This window comes from Desmodus rotundus, chromosome Y (assembly GCF_022682495.2).
Source record: "Desmodus rotundus isolate HL8 chromosome Y, HLdesRot8A.1, whole genome shotgun sequence".
Taxonomy (NCBI): Eukaryota; Metazoa; Chordata; class Mammalia; order Chiroptera; family Phyllostomidae; genus Desmodus; species Desmodus rotundus.
In genome coordinates, this window is record NC_092332.1 from 1,394,131 (window position 1) to 1,419,614 (window position 25,484).

The 25,484-nt window shown below is 66.6% G+C and overlaps 1 protein-coding gene and 2 long non-coding RNA genes across 4 annotated transcripts; 2 read left to right on the top strand and 1 right to left on the bottom strand.

The window, feature by feature from the left end:
• Nucleotides 1-1,620: 1,620 nt before the first annotated feature.
• On the top strand, nt 1,621-4,140 carry LOC128779959 (uncharacterized). The gene is made up of 3 exons (XR_008425985.2): nt 1,621-1,944; nt 2,961-3,171; nt 3,594-4,140. It is a non-coding gene; the product is annotated as an uncharacterized lncRNA (long non-coding RNA).
• Nucleotides 2,885-22,728, bottom strand: LOC112313320 (serine/threonine-protein phosphatase 2A regulatory subunit B'' subunit beta). The gene is made up of 13 exons (XM_053917055.2): nt 22,144-22,728; nt 13,253-13,438; nt 10,073-10,176; nt 9,805-9,907; nt 9,271-9,345; nt 8,458-8,544; nt 8,000-8,156; nt 6,321-6,369; nt 5,737-5,826; nt 5,360-5,535; nt 4,324-4,442; nt 4,134-4,240; nt 2,885-3,166 (listed from the first exon to the last, which is right to left on the bottom strand). Exons 1-13 carry the CDS (start codon nt 22,423-22,425, stop codon nt 3,004-3,006), a joined length of 1,698 nt encoding a protein of 565 aa, XP_053773030.1. The 5' UTR covers nt 22,426-22,728; the 3' UTR covers nt 2,885-3,003.
• Nucleotides 4,394-8,106, top strand: LOC139440574 (uncharacterized). Of its 2 annotated transcripts, XR_011650813.1 has the most exons (5): nt 4,394-4,579; nt 5,340-7,165; nt 7,251-7,384; nt 7,556-7,654; nt 8,022-8,106. It is a non-coding gene; the product is annotated as an uncharacterized lncRNA (long non-coding RNA). The 2 variants fall into 2 exon arrangements; XR_011650812.1 differs by having other exon boundaries at nt 7,251-7,654.
• Nucleotides 22,729-25,484: the final 2,756 nt, after the last annotated feature.

Genomic DNA, 25,484 nt, shown 5'->3' on the forward strand with positions numbered 1-25,484 from the left:
ATATACTTTCAAAAACTATGTAGCACTGCATATTGGCAGCCCAGAATGTGATCCAGTGGATTTCTGATAATTAACCCAGTTTGTTAACTGGGCTTCTATGTTCACGGAGGTGTGAGCACAACGTGCTGAGGTCACGGTTTCTTAGTCACTGCACCCGCACATCGTAAGGAAGTAGCAGCCCCCAACAGTGTGTGTTCTGGTTGACCTGGAGAAATCGCTAAAAGCACAGGAGTTTCTCATTTTTGGCTTTTATCGTCAACAAGAACCTTTTAAGCAATGCTGGGGGCGCGCACCGGGGGCGGGGTGGGCGCACAGAGGGCCGGGGCGCTAGCGTGAACGCTGCGCGCTGAGGCGGGCGGGGCGGGAGGACTAGGCGCGCTGCGAGGTGGAGCACAGGTGCTGCAGGGCGCACACGGGAGACCTGATGCAGCGACAGCCGCTCTGTATCCTGGGACTGCGCCTGCCCTGGTAGCGCCTGCTGGGTTCCCCCCACAGGTCTCGCTTCCCCGCGCTCGTGGTTGAGGGGGAGGGTGGGTCACGAGGAGACTGCAAGGGGGGCTAATGGGCGATTTAGGCCAATTCCCGCAGCGCGAACAGGGCGAGTCAGGGCAGGTTGCCCTCATGAACTAGTTGCTGGGAGCGAGGAAAGGGGCGGGAGGCCCGTGGGCGGCGGCGGCGGCGGCGGTTCTGCACCTGGGCCTCTGCTTTCCTCGTGGGTAGACGCGTCCACCAGGGGGAGTCCGGAGCTGCGTCCCCGCGGGACCTGGCAGGTGGGCCACCCGGTGGGCAGGACGTGTGACCGTGGGGTCAGGGTCCAGGGGACCACGCGGTCCTCACCCACTTTTTCTGGGTACGTCTCTCGTCCGCGAGAGCACCTGGCTCTGCTTAGTGTCTTCGCGCAGCGTGCGGGTCCTGTCGGGCTGCTGCAGACTGTGAGGTCTTGTCTGTGGGGAGGCGGGGCCACTAAGGCCGGTCTGGGTCCTCTTATCCGGGGGGCTGCCGTCCCGGGTCCCCGTGGCAGGAACGCAGCACAGACCGGCTGCCCAACGGTGGGCCCGTGAGCTCCAGGAGGGCACAGGAACGTCCCTACGGGACTTCGCCCATTTGTGACAGTGGGGTCGCAGGGGAAGCTCCGTAATTAGCAAGAGTCGTTCCTCCGTCTCAGTTTGGACGGTGGGAGGCGGCTTCAGGGCAGAGCCTGGGCTTTGGCTGCTCGCCTGGGGCTGAGGGCCACTATACCCGCCTGGCCAGAACCTTCTCCGCTGGTCCGACAGATGCCGGCCCCTCCGCAGCCTCTGGCACCAGCTGCTTGCCTTTCCAACATCTTTACTTTGTGTTTATTGGTTCGAAAGAGGAAGGGAGTGGGGAGAGACAGGGGGGCGCCTTCTGGTTCCTCTCATTGATGCGCCACTGCGCACCTTGTCTGTGCTCTGACGCAGGAGGGAACCGGCCCCCGTGGGCTATCGGGGCGATGCTCCAGGCCACGACGCAGCAGCCCCGCCAGGCCGTGTCTTGGCCGCTCTGCAGCTGTTGGGCAGTGGGGGGACCCCAAGACCAGACCTGCTGGCCCCGTGGTCTCGGGGCCTGCCAAGCACTACGAGATGCCGACGGTGCCTGTGGACCCTCCTGTGGACCGAGTGGGAGCTCTGGGGAGGCCCCTGGCCCCCACAGCCAAGACGTTGGTCCGTGAGGCCCATCCCAGCAGGGTCTGGGCCTCCGGGGCTCCAGTTGTCCCCCTTTGCTCTCTGTGATCACAGGAAAACAACATTCGTCCCAGCGGTCCTGGGGCCCAGACCTCCTGGGAGAGGCTGAGGGCAAGTCTGTGCGGCTCCGGGGAGCAGCTGGGGCAGGACGGCGGTTCCCATGCCGTGCATGGGCCCCTCATGGCCACAGTGCTCTGCGTCAGCCCTGCGCGTGACGGCCACCCCGGCTGACCCGGCTGAGGTGAGTGCAGGCGACCTGTCCTGTTGTGGCCCTGGGACAGCGTCCACACCCAGTATGGGGGTCTGGGGGACAGAGGCCCGCGGGCAGGCAGGGGAGGCGCCCAGGTACACTGTAGGAGGCGGGACCCTGCCAGCCGGCCCACAAGGAGTTTGAGCTCATGGTTCAAGCTTTTCACGGAAGAGGGAGTGCCCCCGGGTCTGAGACACAGGCTGAAGGAGGACACAGCTGGAGAAGCGGGGTGCCCCACAGGTGTCTCATTGGGCCCGCCTGCCCCTCTGCGCCCACACTCCCAGGACCCCCAGACTGTGTGATGAAACGCCCTCTGTCCTGGGGGGGTGGGGGCGTCCCCACTGCCAGAACCCAGAGCTGAGGGTGGAGCACCCGGCCGCCTGGCCTGTCTGCTGTGGGCCGTGGGCTGCTGGCGGGCCGAGTAGAGCCTGAGGCTGAAAACCCTTAAATTATTTATTGGAAAATACAAATGTGATCTCGTAAAACTTTTTAAAATCGCGCTCCACAGCAAATACACGTTAACTGTACATAGTTTGTACATTCAGGAGGGAAGGATCGCAGAAGCACCGCGGGGGGCAGCCCAGTGCCCGGGCCGCGGGGTGGACACGGGGAGCAGGGCCGGGCGTGCTCGCTGCCGACCAGGCGCACACAGCGATGCAGCTGACCGGGCAGGGGCAGGTCCCACGAGCAGGTAGGTCCTCCTGGGACAGAACCGGGTTCCCTGGGGCATCACCCATCAGCCGAGCCCGGTCCATCTCCAAACAGCTCCAGCGGAAGCCAGACCATGGAGCCGAGGGCGGCCCCACTCACAGGTGGCCCCACCGTCTCCCGGGCCAGCATCCGCTCTGCCCGCCGGGCCAGGGGGCGGCCCCCTTCCAGGCCCAGCTGCGACCAGCCTCAGCGGCGCCGAATAAATAAATAGACTCATCACTCCGAGCGAGGGGACCTCGTGTTCCGTAAAGAGCTCACCCTCCAAAACCGTCACCCACAGTGTCGCTTCCACACAGGAGCTGCTGCGTGCCGGCCGCGCCCACGGCCCTCGGGAGCTGGTCACGAGGGCTGCAAGTCATCGTCACTGCCCTCCTCCTCGTCCTCGTCCTCCTCCAGGTCGGCAGCGCCCAGGGCAGACGGGGTCTCAAAGAAGGGCCTCTGGGCCAGCGGCGTCCGCAGAGCGCTCAGCTTCTGCTCCACGGGGCTCAGCTCCGCCTCGTACCTGGGGTAGGGGCCGCGGTGAGAGCGCGAGGGGGCCGCTGGGCACGTGGGGCCCGAGGTGGGGACAGGGGCGGGGCTCTGTGAGGACGCGCGGGGACTTGGGAGGCTGTCCAGGGCAGGTCCATGCTGTCCAGGAAACACGCCGCGGCTGGGCATGGGCTGTGAGCACGCCGCAGGGGCAGCGCCTGCATCCCGCGGGGTGGGAGAGCGCTGTGCGGGCCGTCGCCACGCCCCCGGGCAGCCTGCGTGTGCAGCGCAGCGTCCCTGCCTTCACCCGGCGTGGTGTCTGCGACGGGAGGCAGCGAGCGCAGCCCAGGACACCCACACACAGATCAACGACCGCTGTGCGTCACGATCGAGAGGTGACGTGTGAGGGCAGGAGCAGACAGCTCTCCAACCCGGGCAGAACGCCCACACCTCTCACCCAGTACAGGGCTTGTGTCCAGGACACCAGCGGTCCCCAGCCGACCTGGCACCAGGGTGTGGCGTCGTGGGAGACACTTTTCCACGGACCGCGGTGGGGCTGGGAGACAGGACGCGGCGCCCAGGACAGGAGCAGGGCGGCTGGGGACCACCGCAGCACAAGGAGCCTCAAACCCCCCAAAGCCGTGCGGTCGGGAGGCCGGGGAGAGACGGAAGCACACAGACGTGTGGACGCCGATGGGACGGCCTGCCCAGGGATGTGTGGAACTGTGGCCGGGTGGACAGCGACCTGGGGAGGGGGGGGCCACCCCGACCCCGTGGTCCAAAACCTGTCCTGAGATGGAGACGGTCCTCCCTCCACGTGGACGCCGCCCACAGGCCGCACAGGTGAACGCACGGACTAGGGTCCCTGGGCCCGGGCCCCTCCACAGCAGTGTGTGGACAGCCCCCGCCTCCGGAGGCCCTAGCCTGTCCGCGGCCCCGCCCCATGCCCCTGGCCCCGCCTCCCTCCCTCCCTCCCTCCCTCCCTCCCACACCACACTCACCCGTCCTCCCAGGGGTCCCCGGCAGCCTCCTCAGCCACCAGGATGTCGTACTCCTCGGCCGCGTACCTCTCCCAGTCCGACAGCTCGGGGCCTTCCGTCTCCGCTTCCTGCGGGGACATGCGTGTCACACGGGTGGGTGGGCGGACAGATGCCCGGGCGGCGGCAGCGCCCTGGGGCTGGCTGCACTCACCCTGAGCAGGGACACCTGCTCCCTCTGCTCGTGGTCCAGGTACTTCTCGATGTTGAAGAAGGTGTCGAAGAAGACATGGGCGAGCTTGCACCGCTTGAGATCGCGCAGCGTGACCCTCCCTATGGGACAAGGGGACACTGAGGCCTGGGGCGCCTTCCCGGGCACAGGCACGAGAGCCAAGCTCCAGCCCACCCAGGACCACACGTGCCGACCCAGAGGGAGGGACGGGAGCAGTGCAGGTGGCAGCTCGTCCCAGGTGAGGTCCGAGTCGGGAAGTCGGTCGGGGGGACACAGATGGAATGGTCGGGGTGGGGGACAGAGGACAGAGTCCTGGGGTCCCAGGCAACCGCGAGGCAGCAGTGGGCTGAGGACGCGGGCACTGTGGCCACCAGGGGGCGCTGTGCACACAGTCTGGGCTGCGGGGAAAGGACAGCAGAGGATCCCGGGCAGAGACGGAGGGTCCCAGGACGATTCCGTTCACATGCCCCGATTCAACACACGCGACACTGAAGGGCGGTGTGTCTGAGTCCACACACTGTGTCCCTCTGTCCTCGTCTCTCCGACCCCAGGGGCCCCGTGTCCATCCTAGAGCCCTGCTGGCCACCTTCTCCAGGAAGGGTTAGGGCTACGGTTAGTCCCCACAGGTGTGACCAGGAAACCGAGTAGGCGGATCCGTGGTCGGGGACATCCAGCCTCTTGGCTCCGCCTGCTCTGCAGCAGACAGGACCCCGTCGTGGGGAGGGCTGGGGGACGGAGGGGACGGAGGGGACAGAGGGGACAGGATGGGGGGAGCACCCTGACTGCAGTGAGAAGGGCGGCCCCCGCCAACAGCACACTGCACATGTCCCACAGGCCACCCCAGGCGGTCACCACGGGGACGTGCCTGGTGCCGGGGCCCGGGGCCCTGCCGCGCACGTCAGGTGCCAGGCGTGGGCCTCCCCACAGGCGTCCCTTCTCGGCCGGGGCGCCCTGGCTCACACAGGCCTGCCCCACCACAAGCCGTCTCCCACCCTCAGACGGGCACCGGCGGCCACACCTGGGCACTCGGGCTGCACCAGGTCCAGCATCTGGCAGAGGCAGTCCTCGAACGGCAGGGCCTCGATGCCCACGCCCTCCAGCCGGCGGCTCTGCTCCTCGTAGAAGTACTGCAGCTCGAACATGGACAGCGCCCCGTCCCCGTCCAGATCCATGCAGCGGAACCAGTACTCGATGCTGCCGGGGGTGGGGGGCGGTGAGCTCAGTCTGGCTGCCAGAGACGCAGCCCTCCTTCCAGAACCCAGGTGACGGCCCCCCACCCCGACTCCCAGGGATACAGCCCTGGGACAAGCACCCCCCAGCACAGCTCCGGGGGCATTCTCGCTCAGGGCAGGAGATACTCGCGGGCCCACGTGTCCGTGGCAGCACCAGCCCTACCTGGTCGGGGTCTTCTTGTCTTCTTCGGAGATGAGGAACCAGACAAAGTCGGCGTAGCTTATCTTCCCCTCCTTCTGCACTTTCCTGCCTCTGCATTTGGGGGATCGAGAGAGAAGGCCGTGTCCAGGAAGCAGCATCAGGAGGCAGCCCTGGTCTGCCTGCTGGGCCAGTTGCACCGGCCTGTGCCCCCTGCCAGGGCCTGGGGCTGGCTCCTGCACCCGGGATGGGGGAGGAGAGCGGCTGCCGAGGCCTCGCCCACACTGCCTCATGGCTGCAGGGGCCCAGCTGCAGGCTCCCTCGATGTCCGGGGCAGGACATGGGCCACTGCCGTGGGTGCCCACGTGTCCCCCCTGTATGGTGTCCTGTGACCATAGTACATACCAGCCCTTCCCCATGACCTTGTGTGACGTGACTGTGTGTGTCATCTGTGACCCTGCAAGGCCTGTGGGACAGCTCGTGTCGCCTCCTCTGACCTCCTGTCCCTGCAGCGCACACGGCTGGGCTGTGAGGGACCCAGAACTGAACACTCGCCCAGGCCCGCGGCCACACCCCAAGGAGGATAATGGCCCAGCCCAGACACGTACCGCGTCACGGCTCCGGAGAAGATCCTCTCGACCATGCGTGTGGAGATGGCTGTGGGAGAGACGGGCGTGAGTGCCCGGCTGCGGCCTCACATGCAGAGCCAGCGGCACAGGGTCGGAATCACCAGGATTGGCGGGCGGACCCGGGAACTGAACGTGTCACAAACGCCCCGTGCACTCCTGAGGCCGCGCTGAGCCCACTCGCAGGCACGGGCGTGCCAGGCGGCCCCCCAGGCCCTGCGACAGGGTGGAGGGCAGACAGGGTGGGTCTGTCGTCACAGCGCAGGGCCCGCGTCACCTTCTCTGGGACCAGAATAGAAACGCATTCCGGCCATGGTCACCATTACTCGTCAGCGTGAGCAAAAAGCACCGCGTTACAGGCTGCGGTGCCGCCAAAGGAGCCCCACACGAGGTGGATCAAAGGAGACACGCTGATGTCTCCCCACCCTGCAGGCTGGAGGCTGAGCCCCAGGGCCGGGCAGGGCTGGCTCCCCGAGGCCTCTCTCCTGGGCGTGTGGACGGCCATCATCCCCCAGTCCACACGGGTGTCCCTCAGGGTGTGCCTGTGTCCCCATCTCTTCTTACAAGGACCCCAGTCCTGTGGGATCAGGGCCACCTTAGTGACCCCATGCCACCATCCCCCCTCTTGACCCACACCCCGACGGTCGCACCCTGAGGTCCTGCGGGTGAGGACCCCGACACACGCTCGTTTCCAAGGACACGGTTGAGTCCACAGGCAGCACCGCGTCCAGGAGACCGGGAGGGAGGCAGCCTGTGCCCGTCCCCCACGCACTCTGCCTCGGCGGGGCTCAGTGCACGTGGGGATCACGGCGTGGGGATCAGTGCAGGTGGGAGAGCAGACCCTGTTTTCCAAAAACGTACGTCCCTGTCCTGACCCTCAAGACCTGTGAACGGCACCTTATCTGTCAACAGGGTGTCTGCAGGTGGGGTGAGTGAAGGGTCTGGGAGGCCGTCATCCTGGGTCGGGGTGGCCCTGCGTCCAGTGACAGTGTCCTGAGAAGTGACAGAGGACAGGCACACCCAGAGGACAAGCCACGTGGAGACGGGTAATGACAGGAGGGGTGCGGCCACCAGCCCAGGGGCGCCTGGAGCTCAGAAGTGCAGTGTGCAGGTGATGGGGAGGGCGCGCGTTAAGCATGAGGACGTGGTTGTGTGTGGGCAGAGCGTCCTCCACGCCCTCCGGGGGCAGCCCCTTCATTCACTAGCTCAATGTGCAGGTCTGCTCTCCAGAGGCGCGACATGACAGCACAGCTTCCTGTCGTCGGGTCCCCAGCAGGACCGCTCCGGGAAGCAGGTCAGCTACCACCACGGAGCAGGTGAGGAAATGAGTCTGGGGCGCACAGGACGGGCCCACGGAGCCCTCCGCCGGGCCCTCTCCAGGACGGGGGGTGATGTAGGGGGGCCCCTGCGGCTGCTCCTGCGGGAGCCCCTCAGGCGTGGCCAGTGGCTGACGAAGGGAAGGCACCCGTGCAGACACCCGCACTCGGCGAGTGAGGATTCACCCGGCAGCCCTGGCCTGACCCTGACAGTCGGAGGCCCCCGCACAGCCAGGGTCACCCCGGGGACACGTGTGGTGACAAGTGCCCCAGCTGGCTCCCAGGGAGCAGCGCACTGGCCGCGACCTTGCTGCCCGTGGCCCCCCCGAGCCGCCCGCCGCTCACCGTGGTCATTGTGCCGGGCCAGGTCCTGCGGGTCGATGAGCAGGTCGTGGTCGGCGTCCAGCTCCCAGAACTTGCAGTAGATGACGTAGAAGTGCTCGTAGGAGAAGAACTCCGTCAGCTGGTTGATGTCCGCCTCCTCCTCCAGCAGCGCCACGTTCTGCAAAGGACCCCAGAGGCTGCTGCTGTTCCGGAGGGAGGTGCGGGCCTCCCGCGTGGGGGCCCCAGAAACCCCCCCGGAAGCCACGGGGCCCAGGACCTGCGTGCGGGTGGGAGCACAGCCGCCCCCGGGGTCAGCCCCGCTCCGCGGTCCCCCAGGCCCACGTGCCCACACGCCCCCGGTGTGCAGGGTGCTCCCCCGTCCCGCAGGCTCTGCCTCCTGCACAGCTGGCAGGAAGAACAGACGGTCAGAGGGACGGAGAGTGGTGAAGCTCAGGCCCCGCCCCGCCGCAGCCCCCCACCTGCAGGAAGGTGCTCCTGCGCAGCTCGGCACAGGTGATCCTCCCGGACCAGGACCTGTTCACAGCGTAGAATATCCTCTGGATGACCTGCGGGGCAGGAGAGCGTCAGCAGAGAAGGGCACACGGCTGCAGAGCCACCCGCCGCCAACAGAGGGCGCCGCAGAAGAGACAGGTGGGCGGGGCCTGTGCCTGAGACAGACACACCTGGGCTTCGGTGGTGGGGCTGCGTTTGGTGAAACCACAATCAGCTCCAAACACTCCCCAGTAACTCAGCACCGCAGCAACAGCGGGCACTGAAGGCTGGGCTAGAGCACGTCCCAGCACACACGGAGGCCAGCCCTGCGCGCCCCCAGCTGTCCGTGCCCCAGGATGCCCCCCACCCCGGCCCTGTGCCGTGTGGACACGCGTGCCTGCAGCACCCCTCGTGTGACCGGCCACAGACCCTTGTCTGCTCTCTGTCCGAGGTCCCGGCCCCGTGACCACCCCGTGACGGTGACGGGCGGGCTGAGTGTGCATCACAACCCCCGGCCCCTGGGTGTTACAGGATGGGTGCTTCCAACCAAAGCAGTCGCTGGAGAGCTGCACGCATCATGGGAGGGAGCGTCAGGTCCTGCGCAGCAGGGGGAAGGCAGGGGTCTGGCACTCCCGTGCCTCACTGTGCTGCTGACTGGGGACGCCCTGGGGCCTGGCCGAGAGCATGCCCCTCCCCAGCCCTGGCCCTGGCCCCGCTCCACCCTGACCAGAGAGCTCATCCAGGGCCAGGAGGTGGGGTCTGGGTGAGGACTGGAGCCCGTGCGAGCCGCGGGTACTCACGGTGGTGATGTAGCGCGAGTGGAACTCCGACGCCTCCTTCAGGAAGGCCAGGCCGGGGTGGGTGTTCACCACATCCTGCACAGGGGACAGGGCGCAGCTGGGCACTCGGGGCCGCCGCAGGGGCTGTGCACACCGGCCCCGGCCCCGCCCCTGGACCCGGCCCCGTTCCGCTGCTCCGAGGGCTGCGTGTGCAGGCCCAGACACGCGGTTACATACGACTACGTGCCCACGCACCAAGGAGCCCCACGCCGGTGCTCTGCCCTCCAGCTCAGGGACACCACGTCCCATAAGGCACGGCCTGTAGGGACACGCCTGTGCCGTCTGCACTCAGAGCTGAGGGGCCGCTCGCTGAGCCAGCTCTGGGGGGTGGTGGGAGCCCCCGCGGGCGTGGCCAGGAGGCCAGCCTGTGTGGGTGTCCACGCTGCAGCGCTCCGTGAGGGGGTGCACGGGGTGGCCGTGGGGCGGGGCGTGTGAGCTGTGGACTGTCGGGGGTAAGGGGCGGAGGAGGGGCGGTGGCCGAGGCCGAACCCGAACCTGCAGGAAGGGGACGAAGTCCTCCTGCACCAGGTAGTTGCAGCCGGGGCTCATGAGCAGGTGGACAAACCGGGCCGCGTCGTCGTGGCAGTTCTGCAGGATCCTGGGGGCAGGGAGGGCGTCCGCGTGTCCTGCTCACACCCATGGGTGCACACTGCCCGCCCCGGGGACGGGGCGCTGCCATGCGGGGCATGAACAGGGCCCCGCGGGACGAGCTGTGACAGGGGTGGCCCGACCGGCCGCCCAGCCCACGCCACCCAGGACTCACTTTCTCCACATGGCGACGAACTTGTGGACAGAGACGGAACCCGTGCGCTCCCCGCCGGCGCAGCAGAAGAGGGGCCCCTTCCAGTACAGCGGGCAGCCGCAGGCCTGCGCACAGGGCACCGGCGTGAGCGCGCGCCCCCTGCACACCCGGGATGCAGCACGCGCTCGTGCCGCTGTGCCGGGCGCCCCAGTGGCTCCCACTGCGGGGCCACCACCCCGAGCAGGGCAGCACCTGGACAGCAGCAAGCAGCCGGTCCCTCAACCTAGAGGCGAAGCAGCAGCTGGTAAGCCACCAGGGAGCCAAGGACAGTGTACGCTGGGGAATAGCGTGAGTGCGGCAACAATGGCCACCTCACTCCTTGCACAACACAGACGACCAGGACGAGGCCCAGACCCTCGTCCCCGCACTGCGAAAGGAGGCTGACCCAGGCACGCAACCTCCGCTCAGCAAGGAGGAAAGGCAGGCATGAGAGAGAAAGCAAGTACTCAAGTGGGAAGACCAACCAAACCCGAAGTGCGCAGCCTGAAAAGCTTGGAACAATCAAGGGGAACTCCACAACCCTCCGCGGGCAGAAACCGAACACCGGTGCCCAGGGTCACGGCCACCTCGGACTCCAGAGCGGCTGACCGAGGGGACGCACAGGCCGGATACCTCGACGCCAACCAACCAGTCACCGAGTAACGTGCACAGACAGCAGATGAGCGCGTGTGCCCCACAGGGACACAACAGAAAGGCCGACGTCCTCTCAGTGGTCGGTCTGGTCTTTGTGCCTCCCGTCCGCACACACAGCCTGTCCTCCGTCCCTGTCCGCTGCCCACGCCCACGGCCTGTCCTCCGTCCCTGTCCGCTGCCCACGCCCACAGCGTGGCAGGGAAGGAAACACAACTCTCCTTCAGCACTCAGTCTCTGTCCACTGTGGACCTAACGCCCTCAAGCTGCTCAGAGCAGTGGCACCCAGAGACCGGAGGGTCCTGCGAGGACGGAGGCTCAGCGGACGCAGAGACCCTCAGCATGTCCTGACCCCACCTGCGCCAGCAGGCATAGCGGGCAGGGACCCCAGAGGGCCTGAGAGCAGGAGCACACACACGCAGTGACCGGGATCAGCGCAGCACCCACCCGCCCGCAGGCCGGGTAAGCACAGGTCGCTCCCAGGCACACGCGCAGCTCAGAGAGCGGCAGCCAAGGGCATGCACACTCCTCTCCCAGCGGGACGCCCGTCCCCGTGCCCCAGGCTGCGAACCGAGCTGGGCCACCCCGCACCCCGAAACAAGTCCTGGTTGCGGAAACGCAGGCAGTCAGAGCCCATGCCAGCCGACACGGGGTAAGTCGAACACCCACCGAGGCCGGCCGTGCAAGGAGCTGAGAAACATAAAAACCAGCAGCACCACCGTCCACATGACTCCTGCTCACGGGAGACGTGGCAGGACAGTGCGACCCCACGACCACAGGACAGAACTGAGAAACCCCACAGCTGCGCGTGTGTGCCCCCGGGGCCGTGCTCCGGAGTGAGTCCACCCTGCACAGCGGGGCGCCTAGGACGAAGGGAGGGCGGGCGCGGCTGCGCAGGGAGACGCTGCTGAGAGGAGACAGACCCCGTGTCTGCAGGAAAGGGGACGTGGCACAGAAAAGCCTGGAAATCCGCGTAACAGAAAGAGCACTGAAACGGAACACTATACTTCAGGAAAGATCAGAAAACTAAAACACTGTGGGCAGAGGGGTGGAGAATAAAGAGATGGGATCCGCGTGTCCGCGTAAGAAGTGGCGGGGACGAGGTCACCGGAGACCCTACAGCTGTAGAATCTGATAAAAAACACATGAGCCGCTGAGCCGCCAGCTGAGAGCCCAGACATGCAGTCTCCCAGCTGCGTCCCCCACTGTAAACAAGTTGTCATCGGGACAAAGTGAGCAGCCAGGACCAGCCCCCCCCCAAACAGCTTCCTTGCTGAGCTCAGCACGCTGTCCGCTGAGAAGCTGCACCCACGGTGAGGAAGCGGCTCCGGGACACACGGGAATGAACACATCCCTGCGGGACCCAGCACCAGGCGCCCTGACGCCCACACAGCAGATGCTGCCGCACAAGCACAGACCAGGCACCCTCCACGCCGGCCACACAGGGGTCGAGGGGACCTGTGCGTCCGTGGGAGCGCGGGGTCCAACACGAGAGGGGGCTCCGCCCACAAGGCACACGGTCACGCACCCAAGTCCACACCCGGGGTGTGCCCTGCGGGGCGCTGTCCTGCCGAGGTACAACCCTGTCGTGCCCAACACCATGCCCAACACGACCCGCGGGGTGACACCCAGGGACCACGCATTTGCTGAAGGAGGAAGAAGGCCTGAACAGGAAAAGCCTGGGCGCAGCACGCAGCCGTGCTGACGACGCCCCCAAATGGACGCCTGCGGAGGTCGGAGCTGGCCGACTCTGTCCGGGAAGGGGCCTGCACCCGCACCCCGGAGGCCGCCCAACAGCAGCGCTGAGGCGGCTGTGCAGAGGCCGAGGTGACTCTGAGGCGCACGGGGACCCCAAGCAGCGGGGCGGTCACCTCTCTCCTGCGTGGGGAGGCAGAGCTGCCGCCCCAGCAGAGCTGATGAGGCGCCTGTGGCCGAAGCTCCTGTGGGTGGCCGCACCAGGCAGAGTCCAGAAAGTGGTCAGCCGCGCCTGTGACCAACTCTTGTGGAGAGACGCTGTTCCCCACGCGAACACGCCCACGGGCCACAGCGCCCGACGCAGAAGACCAAGCGGAAATGCAGCCGGGCCCTCCGGGTGGGAACCAAGCCTCCCACCCCAGCGCAGGACCCGCGGGAGGCGCGGCAGGGCCAGGATTCGCGGCTTTGGGACGCAGGACGCACCCGTAGGGCGTCGTGCAGAGCGAGGTAGAGCCACTCTGCCGGCACTGAGGACGCCCACAATGCACAGACCCCGGCACGGGGACAAGAAGACGAGGCCGGGCCGGGAGGGCGTGCAGCCGCACCTGGACACAGGACTCGCACCTGGCGGCACGCGGCTGCTGCCCTACCTCACGCGGGCGGCACCCTCGCTCCCCTGGGAGGTGATGCACACACTCGCCTGCTCCCTGACATTCGGGCAGAAGTGAACCCAAGGCCCTGCGTGCCTGACCCTCCCGCCTGAAGGGGGCGGCACCGGGCCACCAGCTGTGAGCGCGACCACCGCGGCACGCCCACCTTGGCCACTCTGCCCATGTCCTCCATGGTGGCCCTCTCGTGTGGAAACTGGGCGAAGGTCCTCTCGATCTTGGCGATGATGGCGTCCGTGTTCGCCGTGTCCTGCGGCCGACCGCGGGGAAAGTAGAAGGCGGGAATGCTTTGGCTGGAGGCTGGTGGCCGGGGCTCCTCCTTCCTCGTCTGGACCTGGGAGACAGGACAGGAGGCAGCTCCGTTAGACCTCAGGGTACAAAGTGTGCCTCGCACCCACGCGTGACAGACCACTGGGACTTGGCCCCGAGCCACCTGCCCTGAGTGTGGACAGGGGACTCTCACTGGCCCTGCGGTTGCCTGCAGCTCGAGCCACACACACAGCAGGCGACGCTCCCGCAGCGAGTGCCACGTGGGGCCCGATCCACATGGCCCTGCGCCCTGCCCGGGGCAGGGGGACCCCAGCGCAGGGACGGCTGCCACCCCGGCTGCTGAGGCCACCCTGTGCTGTGCAGAACCTACTGCCCGTTTCCCCCCCTGGGGGTCAGGGCTGCACAGGTGGGCCGTACGTGCTCCCATGAGGGTGGGGGGCCTTGTATGCAGCTCACAAGGGTCCTGGTTGTCCTGTGTCCTCACAACATCAGGATGCCCCCCAATGCTGGCCCTGGCCCTCCCCCAGCCCCAGCCCCAGCCGATGCCGGCCTCAGCCCCATTCTGGGGACTCTGTGCTGCGGACCCCCATGTCGGGCCGTAAAAGGACAGGCGTGGGCTCTGCCGTGCACATCCTGGGCACACCAGGTCATGACCTGCTGCCCACCACTGTCCCTTCTGTGGACAGCGGTGGACGTGTCCTGAGCAGTGGCCACAAAGCCACAGCTTTGGGACTCAGTCTACTCGGACTGGAAGTGCGTTCACACGCGTGTGCCTCGCCCACCCCAGGCTACTCGGGCAACGACGCAAGGGGCCGACAGGCCGTCCCCGGGGCGGGGAGCCTGGGCTCCCGCGGGCTGAGCCTTGGGAACAGGCGCCTGGCACCGACCCCTGTTGCTGAGGGCACACACACAAGCACACCCTGAGAGGCCGTGCAGGTGTGCGGCACCCCTGGGGCTCGTGCTGGCTCTGCTCAGAAACGCAAAGCCAGAGAGAAATGATGGGCTCACCAGCAGCAGACACAGTGCGAGGAAACGCCGTGGGCCGCGTGTCGGGTCGGTCGGCGTCCAGGGCCCCAAACACGGCCTGAACAGCACTGAGGAAGGAGGGGCCAGGGAGCTGCTGCAGCTCCATGGGTGGGGAGTGGGGCCACACACCCCAAGCACGGGGACTGGCACGAGGACGCAACCTCGCCCCCGCTGCAACCCGCAGGACGGCAGCCACTTCTGCGTGTGGGGGGGGGACACCCACTGAGCACTGAGGGAACGAGAGCGGCCCCCACGTCCAGGACAAGCAGTGAGCCGGGAGAAGGGTGTGCTCCACGGTGGGCGAGGAAGCAGTAAAGAGGACCCGAGAAAGGACGGGAATGGACAGCAGATGAGGCTGAAAACGGACCAGAACGGGGAAGACTGATGGGGCCTGTAGATGGGTGAATATGCTGCCCCAAAGACACAGGCCAGCCTGGAGACGACCTCGTTTATCTGGGAGAGACACGGGAGGACAGTGAGGGGGACGTTTTCTGAGAAGACAGAGAAAGGGTGGGGACACAGCAGCGAGCGGTAGGCCGGGGCGTCTGAATGCACTCGGTGGAAGCGGGCCAGGCCGCGATGGCCGCACGTTAAGTGCACGTTCAGAGTACGGCATTTCCACGTCACGACGGGTTTGCGGGCGTGTGACCCCACGGCAAGCTGAGGGGGACGCTGCTGTGCCCACGGGCAGGTGGAGGAGGTGCGCCCTGGAACAAGAGTGCCCCCATGTCCCGGGGGTGGATGGGAACCGTGACACCGCGAGCGAGCATGCAGTGCCGGGCGGAGGGCAGGCGCTGGCGGGAAGGGCCGAAGCCCAGCACAGAGGGAGGCCGTGCCCAGGGCGGGCCCCACCCCCAGCTGGCGGGAGGAGGAGAAGCAGCACAGGCCGGTGTGGACCCGGGGATTTGCAGGCTTAACGTCCGGGACAGAAATAGAGCCGCCCGGCACAGCTGCGGAACACTCTCTTCCCACCCTGCCGGGAGCTGGCCAGCTGCCGCGGGGACTGTGCCGCGTGGACAGCGTTTCCTGACCGCAGGGTGGCCGGGCTGCGCGCCAGCCCGGAGCACAGAGCAGCCGGGCGGGCGCGAGGACGTGAGTGTGTGCGCGGGGCAGGAGGACCGTCCGGTGGGCCTCGGGCCTCCCAGGGAGGACGGGCGGCAAGGAGCCTCCGTACAGCCCGCTCCTCACCGGCCGCTGCCGCCCGCCCTGTCCCCGGTAAAGACAGCGACCTCCCCACACAGAGCTATTTCAGACCCGACCCAATTCCGGGAATCGCAGGGATGCCTGTGGCCTCCCAGAACACAGCGTGCCACCTGCAAACACGCCCCGTAGACGGCGAGCCGTGTGTGTATGCGGGCGGCGGGCCAGCAGCGCAGGGAGCCCCCCCCCCCGCCCCCCGAGACAGCGGCCGGGCCAGGCCGGGCCTGGGGATACACTGCTTCCCACCGGGGGCCGGGCCCAGGTGCCCCAGGCATGTGCGGGACTTGGGAAGTGAGCCCGCCCCTGCACCGCACAGGCCGGGCAGGGCAGCCGTGGCACGTGGGAGGGGCCCGGCAGGCCGGGCAGCAGGGCCGCGTGGCCATGAAGCAGCGCGGTGTGCCAGGGCGGACGCCAGCACGACACGAGAACCGGCCACCATGCTGGGCCCGGGCCGTATGGCTCAGCGTGGCAGCACGAGGGTTCCGGGCGAGCCGGGTGCCCACAGTGCTGCTGCCTCTCCTGGCAGGAGACCACAGCTTCCGTCTGGGCGCCCGGGGCCCCCACACCCCCGGGGGCCACCCGATGAACACGGTGAGCGACCAGGCCCGTGTCTACCCCAGAGGGGCCAGAAACAAAGTAAGAAAGCAGGCCACACGCAAAGGTTCATTCAGCGGCCGCCGGCCTGCACCCTGGCCGGGAGGCTTAGAGATGGGAGCGCCGACCCGGACTCAGGAAGCCTGTGCTTCTGCCCCAGGCAGGTGTCTCTCTCACGCACATCTGTCTCCCCGTCTCCTCCTTTCTACAAAGTCAGTGAACACGTCCCGGGGGAGATGGGCACCCATGGCTACAATACAGGCGGAGGTGGCGGTGTGCCTGTCCACGGAGAACACAGGGCAGGGGGACGCGGCACAGGCGGTGCCAGCCGCGTGCCATGCATGGGGAGCAGCACGTGGGGGTCTGTGCCCTGGCCTCATGCTCAGGGACCCTGGGGGCCCCAGAGTGGGAGGTGCCCAGGACCCCCTGCCCGGCACTGTGACCTGCTGAGCCTGTGACAGTCTCAAAGCACAGTGCTGGGTGGGTGGGTGGACGTGGCCCAGGGACCTCGCCGCCATGCTCCAGGCCCCCCACGGCCCGGACGCTGTGCAGCCTGCCTGGCGGGCAGCGCGGCATCCCTGTCACGTCGGACCCCACCCTCACTATCACCCTGCGGGCTCCTCACAGTCCAGGGGCCCATCGTCCCCATTCCCAACCACGCACTATTCCAGCCTGCTGAGGCCGGGCAGCCCCGCACGCTGAACCACACCGGGCGGAAACACCTGGGTGAGGTTCCTCCTCCCGCCCCACCCCCCACAGGAAAGGCCCTCTGGTTCTTCCCTGCCCACGGGAACCCTCACCCCACGCGACACGCACTGTCCTCCCTGGAACCGCCGTGGTCCCGAGAGCCACGCAATGAGAAGCGACGTCCCGTCAGGGGACTCGGGGGCTCTGCTCCCCAGACGGTGACATATCTGCCTGAGCAGTGGCCCTAACACAGTGCAGACTAGGACACGGGGGCCTGTGGCGGAGCCGGCAACGCGAGGAGCAGGCACCAACGTACCACACGCTCTCCAACCGCCCCACAGGGTGCTGACGGCCACACAGCCGCCTTCCGTCTGTGCCCAGCAAGGGCACGCCTCGTTGCGTCCACCGTGAGGGCCCCACGTTCAGATGAGTTTGGACAGACTCCCCTTCACGAGGAGGGGCAAACCGCAGCCCCAAGCCACTGGCAGACAGCGCCTGGACCTCGGGAACACGGGGCAGACAGGAGGAAGCCGAAGCTGCGTACGAGCTGCCGTGTGACCCCAGAAAGCACCCCAGCCGGAACCCCAGCAGACGGCGGGCCTCTGCCCCAGAGTGAACCGAGTGGTCTGATGCAGCCTTGTGTCCCGGCCACCACAGGGCATTTGCCCACAGAGAACGGGAGGGCAGGGTGCGGCCCGGCCCCCGGGAGAACCGCCCGTCACGGGGTGGGTGCACAGGCATTGCGGGGACCCTGCATGGCTGCCCACACTAACTCACGGAACACACAGGGCGAGTGGACCTGGAGCCCCACCGCACCTCTCTGGGTGCTCACAGGGGTCATGGCCAAGCCCAGCCACCAACTGGTCCCTCAAAGCACTGAACTCTGTTCTCCGGGTGGCACGGGGTGTGACTGTCTCCGTAACCCCTTAAAATGCACCGCAGCCCACGGCACAGTGCCGCCCGCCCCAGTGAGGCGTCGCTGGCACACACGTGCACACAGAGCACTGTGTCTGTGCGGGGACAGTGCGTCTGGGCCCCGACAAAGGGCCGAGCCCCACCGACTCCATGCCCTGGCCGTGTGGCGCTCACTGAAGCCAGCCCCACAGCAGGGCAGCCAGACCGCGGGAGAGACAGCACAGCCGCTTCCCGAGGGGACTCTGCCCCAGCAAAGTTCGGAGCCAGCACTGACCCCCAGCGGAGCAGCTGCAAGGCACCTGGGACTGGGAGCAGCCCCCTCCCCAGGGACGAGCGAGGGACCACATGAGGACCCACGGGGACACAGACAGACAGTGGACGGACGGAGGACGTGCCGACCTGCACCTGCTGGAAGGCCTTGAGCCTCTTCTTGAAGCGGGAGGGCAGCACGAAGTCGCAGCCGCGGGCCAGCGAGGCCAGCTCCTGCCGGAGGTCCGGGTCCTGGCGCAGGGACAGGTCCCGGAGCCGCATGTCCACGCGCACGGGCCGCAGGGGCCCGGGGTCTCGGGGCCGGGCCGGGGCGGGGGGCTCAAGGCGGCAGCTGTGCCGGGTGGGACGGAGAGGCTGTCCGGGCTCAGCGCGCTCCATGCGCGGCCGGGCGGGCGCTCTGGGGGCCGGCCCTGGGCCGCACGCATTCCACAGGCTGAGGCGGGCACATGGCTGGAGGGTGGGGGAGGCAGGGCCGGCAGGGCAGCGCGGCTGAGCTGGGGGCCCGGCGGCCGGCAGTGGAGGAGGGGGAACGAGGGAGCCCGGGGCGGCTGCCGGAGCTGTTGTCTGCCGGTGGCGGGAGGGGTGCAGAGGCAGCTCTGGGCACAGCTCAGCCCGCCTGAGAGACTGGGACAGAGAGTGAGCAGGGCGGTGGCGGAGACGACGCAGGGATAGCGCCTGCAAGTTCCCAGGAGGGAGGGGACAAAGGCTCGCTCCAGAGAAGGGGAGGCTGTCCAGCAGCAGACGGGACCTGTCCCGCAGCGCGCACCGGCCCTGCGGTTCTGTGCTGGCCGAGGACCGGGGGCGGCTGCTCCCTCCCCAGATGCACAGACGCGGGCTCCACCGGCTCCGCCCCCTCCCCCCGGCCAGTTCAGCGCCCACACGCATCTCAACTCCCCAGGGCAGGCTCAGGCCATCCGCCCGGCGATGAGGGGCAGGCATGGACTCTGGGCGTTGCGGCCACGCCACTCAGCTCTGGGACGTGATGCGGAGACCCTGGGGTGGGACCTCCTGACCGTGAGGCAGATGAGTGGGGGGACGGCAGGGGTCGGAACCAGATGCTGAGTTCACAGCCCAGGCCGCCCCAGTGGGAGGAAAGGTGCATCCACAAAGCCCAGGGAGGTCCCACGTGGGGGCTCCGAGGGAAACCTCTGCCAGCAATAATGCAGGTTCACACCCCCGAGGCCACAGAGTATCCTCACCCCCTGCCACAGGGAAGGGCATGGAACAGACAGCGGACACAGAAGGAAGTTCCACTGCTGCCCAGAGGGGAGCCCGGGAGGGGCCCTGCCTGTGACAGAGCTGGGCTCTGCTGGGCGGGGGGCAGCAGGCCTCCCGGACCCGTGTGCTCACACCAGGACGCCAGGACCGCGGCCTTGGGTGGGGTGGGGCGGGGGTCACGGGACATCAGCCGCCCAAGAGGAAAGACAGCCTCGCAGTGGCAGACCTCTCCAAGCCAGTGTGGCCAGGCACACGCTGGGCAGCGCCTCACTCCATCTGGGTCCCACACCCCAAAACAGTCAGGGTCCGTGCCCTCGCAGCCCGGCCCTGGGTGGTGCCTGCCCACGCCTACTGCCCAGGAGGAACCCTCTTCCCCTGGGAACAGTTCAGGGTGCTCCCCTCAGTGAAACCCCCCACGGGCGGCCGTGTGTGGCCACGCTTTGTCCCCCAGGGCCCCGGGGCCTGCCGGATCCAGCACCAGGTGCAGAGGGGTTGCCAGCTCCCTGCGCCAAGCCCCCAGCCTCACGGTGACAGGCTCCCAACAGGCAGATGCCGCCGTGCCCCTGCCACTGGGGACGGCGGCGCCAGAACCGAGCAAGCTGGGTCCACAGAGCACAGCAGCCTCACCACTGCCCACCCCGTGTCTCTGCTCCATGCATGGCCTCCTCTTCTCCAGCGGCCTGCGGTCACACTTGCTGGGCAGGGAGCACTCGCCCCCCCACCCCCCGTGGGCTCCAGCCCGCCCCACTGTTCACATGCTGCTTGGAGGGGCTGCACTGCAGTGCCCCCCGCCCCCAAAGCATGTTCTCCGCCGCACCCACACACAGTTCCTCGACCGGTGGTCCCTTTCATCCCCACCCACCCCGGCCACCTCTGATCGCTCAGCACCCCAAGTTCTGACCCCTCTCACTTGTCACCGAGTTGGGGGCACACAGGAGGGGCCCTGGCTGCCTCTCCCTCTTCCTTCAGTGTCCGCACCATCTGAACCCCCATTCCTTTCTCTGGGCCCCCCTTCGGGTTCCTGGTCCTGCCTCGCCCCGTGTCTGCGCAAGGCCACCTTCCTGGCCACTCTGTGAATGTTGCGAAGGCCTCAGGGTATGACCCCCTCGAAGTGCCCAGACAGCCAGCTGGGATGTGACACCCTCACGACAGGGACGGAAGACAGGGGGCCGGGTGCCCTGGGAGCTGGCTGTCACGCCGAGTGGGTGCTCGAGCTCCACCGCCCCGACACCCAGGGGCCGCATGCAGGAGGCCGCTCAGGACCGCGCTGCAGATGGGCAGCATTCAGGGTGATGCTGGTTGGGGGACTGCAGCCAGACTGGCACCCAGGTGGCGGCGGGGCGGCCAGGTGCACCCCCAGACAGGTGCAGTCCCTGCGCGCCGGCTGGCTTCCTGCTGAGGGGCTCTCATCCTCCTCCTTCCCTGCAGAGCTGGAGAGGAGGTGCTGCTCCTGCTGCTGGGAAAGCTGGCCCTGCGCTGCCCCACCGGCCCACCTCCTGGTGCAGGAGGGCCGTCCTCTGACCACAGGCACGCAAGGGTCGGCCGCCACCCAGGTCTCAGACCCCGCCCCTCGCTGCCCTTCTCCGAGCCCGGGCCCCATGATCCCACTGGGAAGCCCCTTCCTGGAGGGGTGCCCAGCGCCCCCTCCCGCCTCCCCTGAGCGGGACCCTCCAGTCCACAAGGAGCCAGTGCGCAGGGAGACAGAAACAACCTGGACCTGCGCTTGCGGGCCCGTTGCCTGCTCTGCAGAAGCCCCGGCAGCCCTGGATGGACCACACCACAACAGTGCTGGCTCTTCCCACACAGAAGGCAAGGCCCTGTGCCAGCCAAGGACCCCTCGCTGGACTGCGGGGTCACAGGCCAGGGTCCCAGGGCCTCCGAGACATGCCTGCAGACCCTCGCAGGCTCCCAGCCGCCTCCTCGCACAGAGCTGACCTGTCCGTACTCTGCGTCCCCAGTCCTGCGGGGACTCGGGCACAGGGCCCCAAATGCAGGAATGCCCCTTGGAGCGCTGCTGGGCCTTGTGCCGGGGACACAGTGAGGGATGCCGTGGGGAGCTCCGTAAAGAAGACGTGAGCAGTCCAGGGCAGTCCGGGGAGTATGGACGGACAGTACAGACAGACGGACACCAGCAGGGCAGGAAACACCGTCAGTATTGGAGCAAGCGTCCCGAGCCCGGCCCGGGTGCACGGCCCGGTGCAAAGGCTCAGACTCAGGCCAGGCTCCGCCGTGCAGGTTCTGTGTTCGCTGGGAAGGGCTCCACGGCAGAGCTCAGCGACCCTCCCGTGGGACTGGCGTTCCTGGGGGTCCCAACAGGCCTCCTGCTGCGCTCCTCTGGGGGGGGGTCTACACTGGGAGGTCTGCGAAGCTGGCCCCAGCCCCACTGCACACACGCTCCTCAGACACTCACTTTCCAGAGAAAGTCCTGGATCCGACAGGACACAGAACACCACCGTCAAGTCAGAGCCAAGCGCCCGCCGTGGGATGGACGTCCACCTGCCACTGTCCCCTGGGCGACGGCTGCATTTTGGCGGGGACCCTGTGAAACTGGGTGGTACGAGTCGGGGCGCACACGAGAAGCGACACGTGAATGCATGATTGAGTAAAGCGACACATAGATCTTTCTCTGTCCAGTGGGGGGGGAAAAAAACCATTTCACACCACCTGAACAAAACTCCAAAATTACAGCCAACGTGGGAACCTGCATTTCCAGCATGCACGGCTGTCTTCTTTAGGGGGCGGGGCGGGACACACAACCTGCGCCAGCGCTCGCGTCGGCCGCGGCCACCCGCTGCCACGCGACGGCGCCCCGAGTGACCTGGCCCTGGGCAGGCGTTAGCGGAAGGAAGAGACACTTACTCCTCTCGGCCCCGCCGACCTGCGAGTCCCGCGGACATGCGGCCCATGCCTGGGGCTGGAGGCGGCCCCCACGGGCAGCGCGGGCGCCGCGGGGGCCGGGGCTGCGGCCGCGGGCCGGGACCGCCCCGCGTCGCCACCGCCGCAGTCGGCCCGGCCGGGCGCGCGGATCCTCTGCAGACAGTCCCGCAGCATGGCCTGCGTGCCGGCCTCGCTGAGCCAGCGCAGGAACAGCTCGTCCACCTTCATCTTCAGCACGGGCTGGAGGGCTTTGCCGGGCGGCATCTCCGAGGCTCGGCCCCGCCTTCCTGGGAGCCCCTATGCTCACGCCAGGGGCCCAAGTGCGGCCGCCGGGGACCTCGGGGATACAGGACACAAGTGTAGGCGGCGTCCGGCCGGGCTGAGGCGGCGGCCGGCCTGACGAGGCTTTGCGGTCCGGACGCGGCGGGCGGCGCCCGCGCCTCTGGCGGTTTGCACGGACTCGGGGATGCCGGCGGAGGCGGCCCAGGCAGAACGCGCGTACCTCAGAGCAGCTTCAAAACGGCCGCGCCAGCCGCCTTCCCAAACACAGTCGCCTACGTCGCGCGTCACCGCGGCGCGTGGCGTCATCATGGCGGCGCGCGGCGCTGCTGACATTGGCGCCGGCAGCCGGGGTTCTGCCGGGGTAATTGGTGGGGCCGGGGGCGTGTAGGAGCTGGGGTGGGTGCGGGGCCGGGGAGTGGCGGCCGCCCCAAGACACGTTTTTCTGTTTGGGGGCTTCTTAGGGGTGCGACCCGCGTGGACGACACAACCCCACGGCCTGGGAGGTGCGAGCATGCGCTGAGCGTGGTCGCCGGGGTCTGGGGTGGGCGGGGAGTAGGTCGGTGGGTCGAGCATGCGCACTGCGTGTCCAGCGACTGCAAGCTGGAGGTCGGGCAGTGCTTGAGGGGAGGGGAAGAGAGAGACAGGAGGACGGGCTTGCGCTGTGCGTGCTCCCCGAGAGCGGCCGGGCACGCGCAGTGCGTTCCCCGAGCACGGGAGCGAGCACGCGCGATGAAACCAGCCCTCAATGAAACCAGCAAGTTCTGAGCGCAGGCGCCCGGTTTACGTTAATTTAATTTATCAACCGATAATGATGCGTTGGGGGCGTGCAGCACAACGCTGGTCTGTTAGGATGAGGGTGGACTGTTTTGTTTCTTTTTTAACTGCTTTCACGACTGCAAAAATAATAAATCTGGAGTTAATTACATGCCTTTGCCCCATGCCTAGTTTATTCCAGATTATGCTTCTTCCAGGGTCGGTAAATCATCTGCATTGCACACATGCACCTCTTTCCTTCATTCCTGCTCTTATTTTGTACAGTTTTTTTTAAATAAAAGTTTTCTGAAGTTTTTGCTGGTTTCTGGTCTGTTTTTAGGGGTAGTTGCAGGGTGCAACGAGCCGGGTTCTGCTAAATACTTCTGCACAGGGTGCAGACAGCCGGACCGACGACCTAACTGTTTTAAGTCAACGATTCCACGCTCAACTCGTGTCCCCGACTGGAGAGGGAGATCCGTGGGCCCAGAGTCTGCACAGCACCACGGCAGGGGTTCTGAGAGTTAGGTCCACGCACCGGGAAGCACATGCCCCTGTGCCCGACGCTGTCCCTTCTGGCGAGAAGGACGCATGCGCACAGCTGTCTGTCTGAGTATCGCATACAGCCCTCTTGTCCCAGAACAAGGCTGCCTTTCACTCGGGGTCTGTAATGAGCTGCCTGTCAGAGCTCCATTCATCAGCGGTTTGGGGGGCAGAGGGCTTTTGGAGCTGCTGCACAAGACGGCTTTATCCACCCGGGCGCAGCGGGGAGGCCAAGGGAGAGCCTGTGCGGCTGCCAGGCGGACAGAGCTCCACGGCAGGAGAGGCACAGAACGCACCCTCGGTGTGTTCGGGCTTGGCCGAGCTGCCCCCGGAGCACAAAGAGGGGCTGTGGCCTGGAGGCCTGGGGGAACGGGCACCGACAGCCCCAGCAGGAGCCAGGGGGAGGGGGAAGAAGCTGAGCTGGTTCCTACTGTCTCCCAGGGGTGGTGAGAGGGCCTAGGGACAGAAGAGGGGGTGGGGACGGTGCTCACAGAAGAGGAATTTTGGAGGGCTGCCGGTAAGGAGCCCCGAGCACCAGCTGGATGGCCTTGCTTCCGAGCTGTATTATCTAGGTCAGGTGGGAGGGTGGATCCCCCCTTCCTTGGCCCACCTGAGCCCTGGTGCCACACCTGGTGATACACCCGCAGCTTCCGCTGCGCCTGGAGGTCATGCCATCCCCTCACTGTGAATCACACACAATCTGCGTGCACCAGAGCCCCCAGTGGTTGGTGGCACCCTCGGGCGTGAGAAGGGAAGACACCCCCGAGGAAGTGTGCAAGGAGGGGGAACCCACCGGCCCTGGACTTGGCCTTGAGCGCCAAGTACACGTGACGGGTGCCACCAGAGATCAGAAGCGGATTGAGCTTTGTCTGCCACCTGTGTGAACGGAAATGAGTTTCTTTTGTTTGAATCTTTGTCTCCTTGCAGCGGACGCTGGCATTGCCACCACGGTGCACATGTTTGATGTCCAGTCGTTTCCTCTGCAAGCAGCTAACGAGGCGTTCAATGAAACCTCTGTCCGAGTCCTGTTCTGATTGGCGGGCCTTCGCGCCGCTTATGAATTCCACCTCCGCCTTTCCCTTCCCCACTGGTACTTGCTTTATTGCCGACCGATTCCCTTTTCCACATTTGGTTTCGTTTGTGGCTCCATCAGCCTGCCTTCCGAGCAACGTTTAAGTGCAGGGATTTGCTCCTTTCCGGGACCGTCCCGTCCGTCCCGTCACGGGGCACGGGCCGCTGACCGGCAGGCCCAGTCCACGCTTTGAACGTCGCATGTTTCATTACTGTCGCCGCCGAAACGTTTCCTTCCTGTGAAGCCGGCACCCCCTTCCTGCCGCACGCAGGCGAGCCAGCACCCAGCGCCCTGCTTTCCTGATTAAAAGCAGAGTGGTTTTACGGGAGAGGTTTCGCCAGACAGGACGATGAATCAAATGGCCTTTGAAGGTTTTTACAGCCAAGACAGTTTTATGGCCGTTCCTTATGGGCTCTCGTCGCGCTGCGATCGGGACAGAAAGCGGGGCAACCCATTAACATTTCTGCCCAAACAGTATCATTTCAGATGAAATGCTAGGTGGCCCCGGTCATTGAAAACACTAATTTTATTTTGTTAGCGCCCGTTTTGATAAACCTTAGAAGGATGAGAGGGTTGAACAAATCAGGGAAAATGTAACTAAGTGATAGCAGTTCTAGCCAAAGTAAAGAGAACCGAAAAAAAAAAAAACCAAACCCAATCCAAAAATCTTGAGGCG

Coding starts and splice junctions, on each gene's coding strand:
- LOC112313320 (XM_053917055.2), bottom strand. CDS start 22,425: ATGCCGCCCGGCAAAGCCCTCCAGCCCGTGCTGAAGATGAAGGTGGAC. Junction 6,370..7,999: donor GGCCCGGCACAATGACCACG/GTGAGCGGCGGG, acceptor TCTCTCCCACAG/CCATCTCCACACGCATGGTC. Junction 4,443..5,359: donor GGTGCAGCCCGAGTGCCCAG/GTGTGGCCGCCG, acceptor CTTGTCCCATAG/GGAGGGTCACGCTGCGCGAT.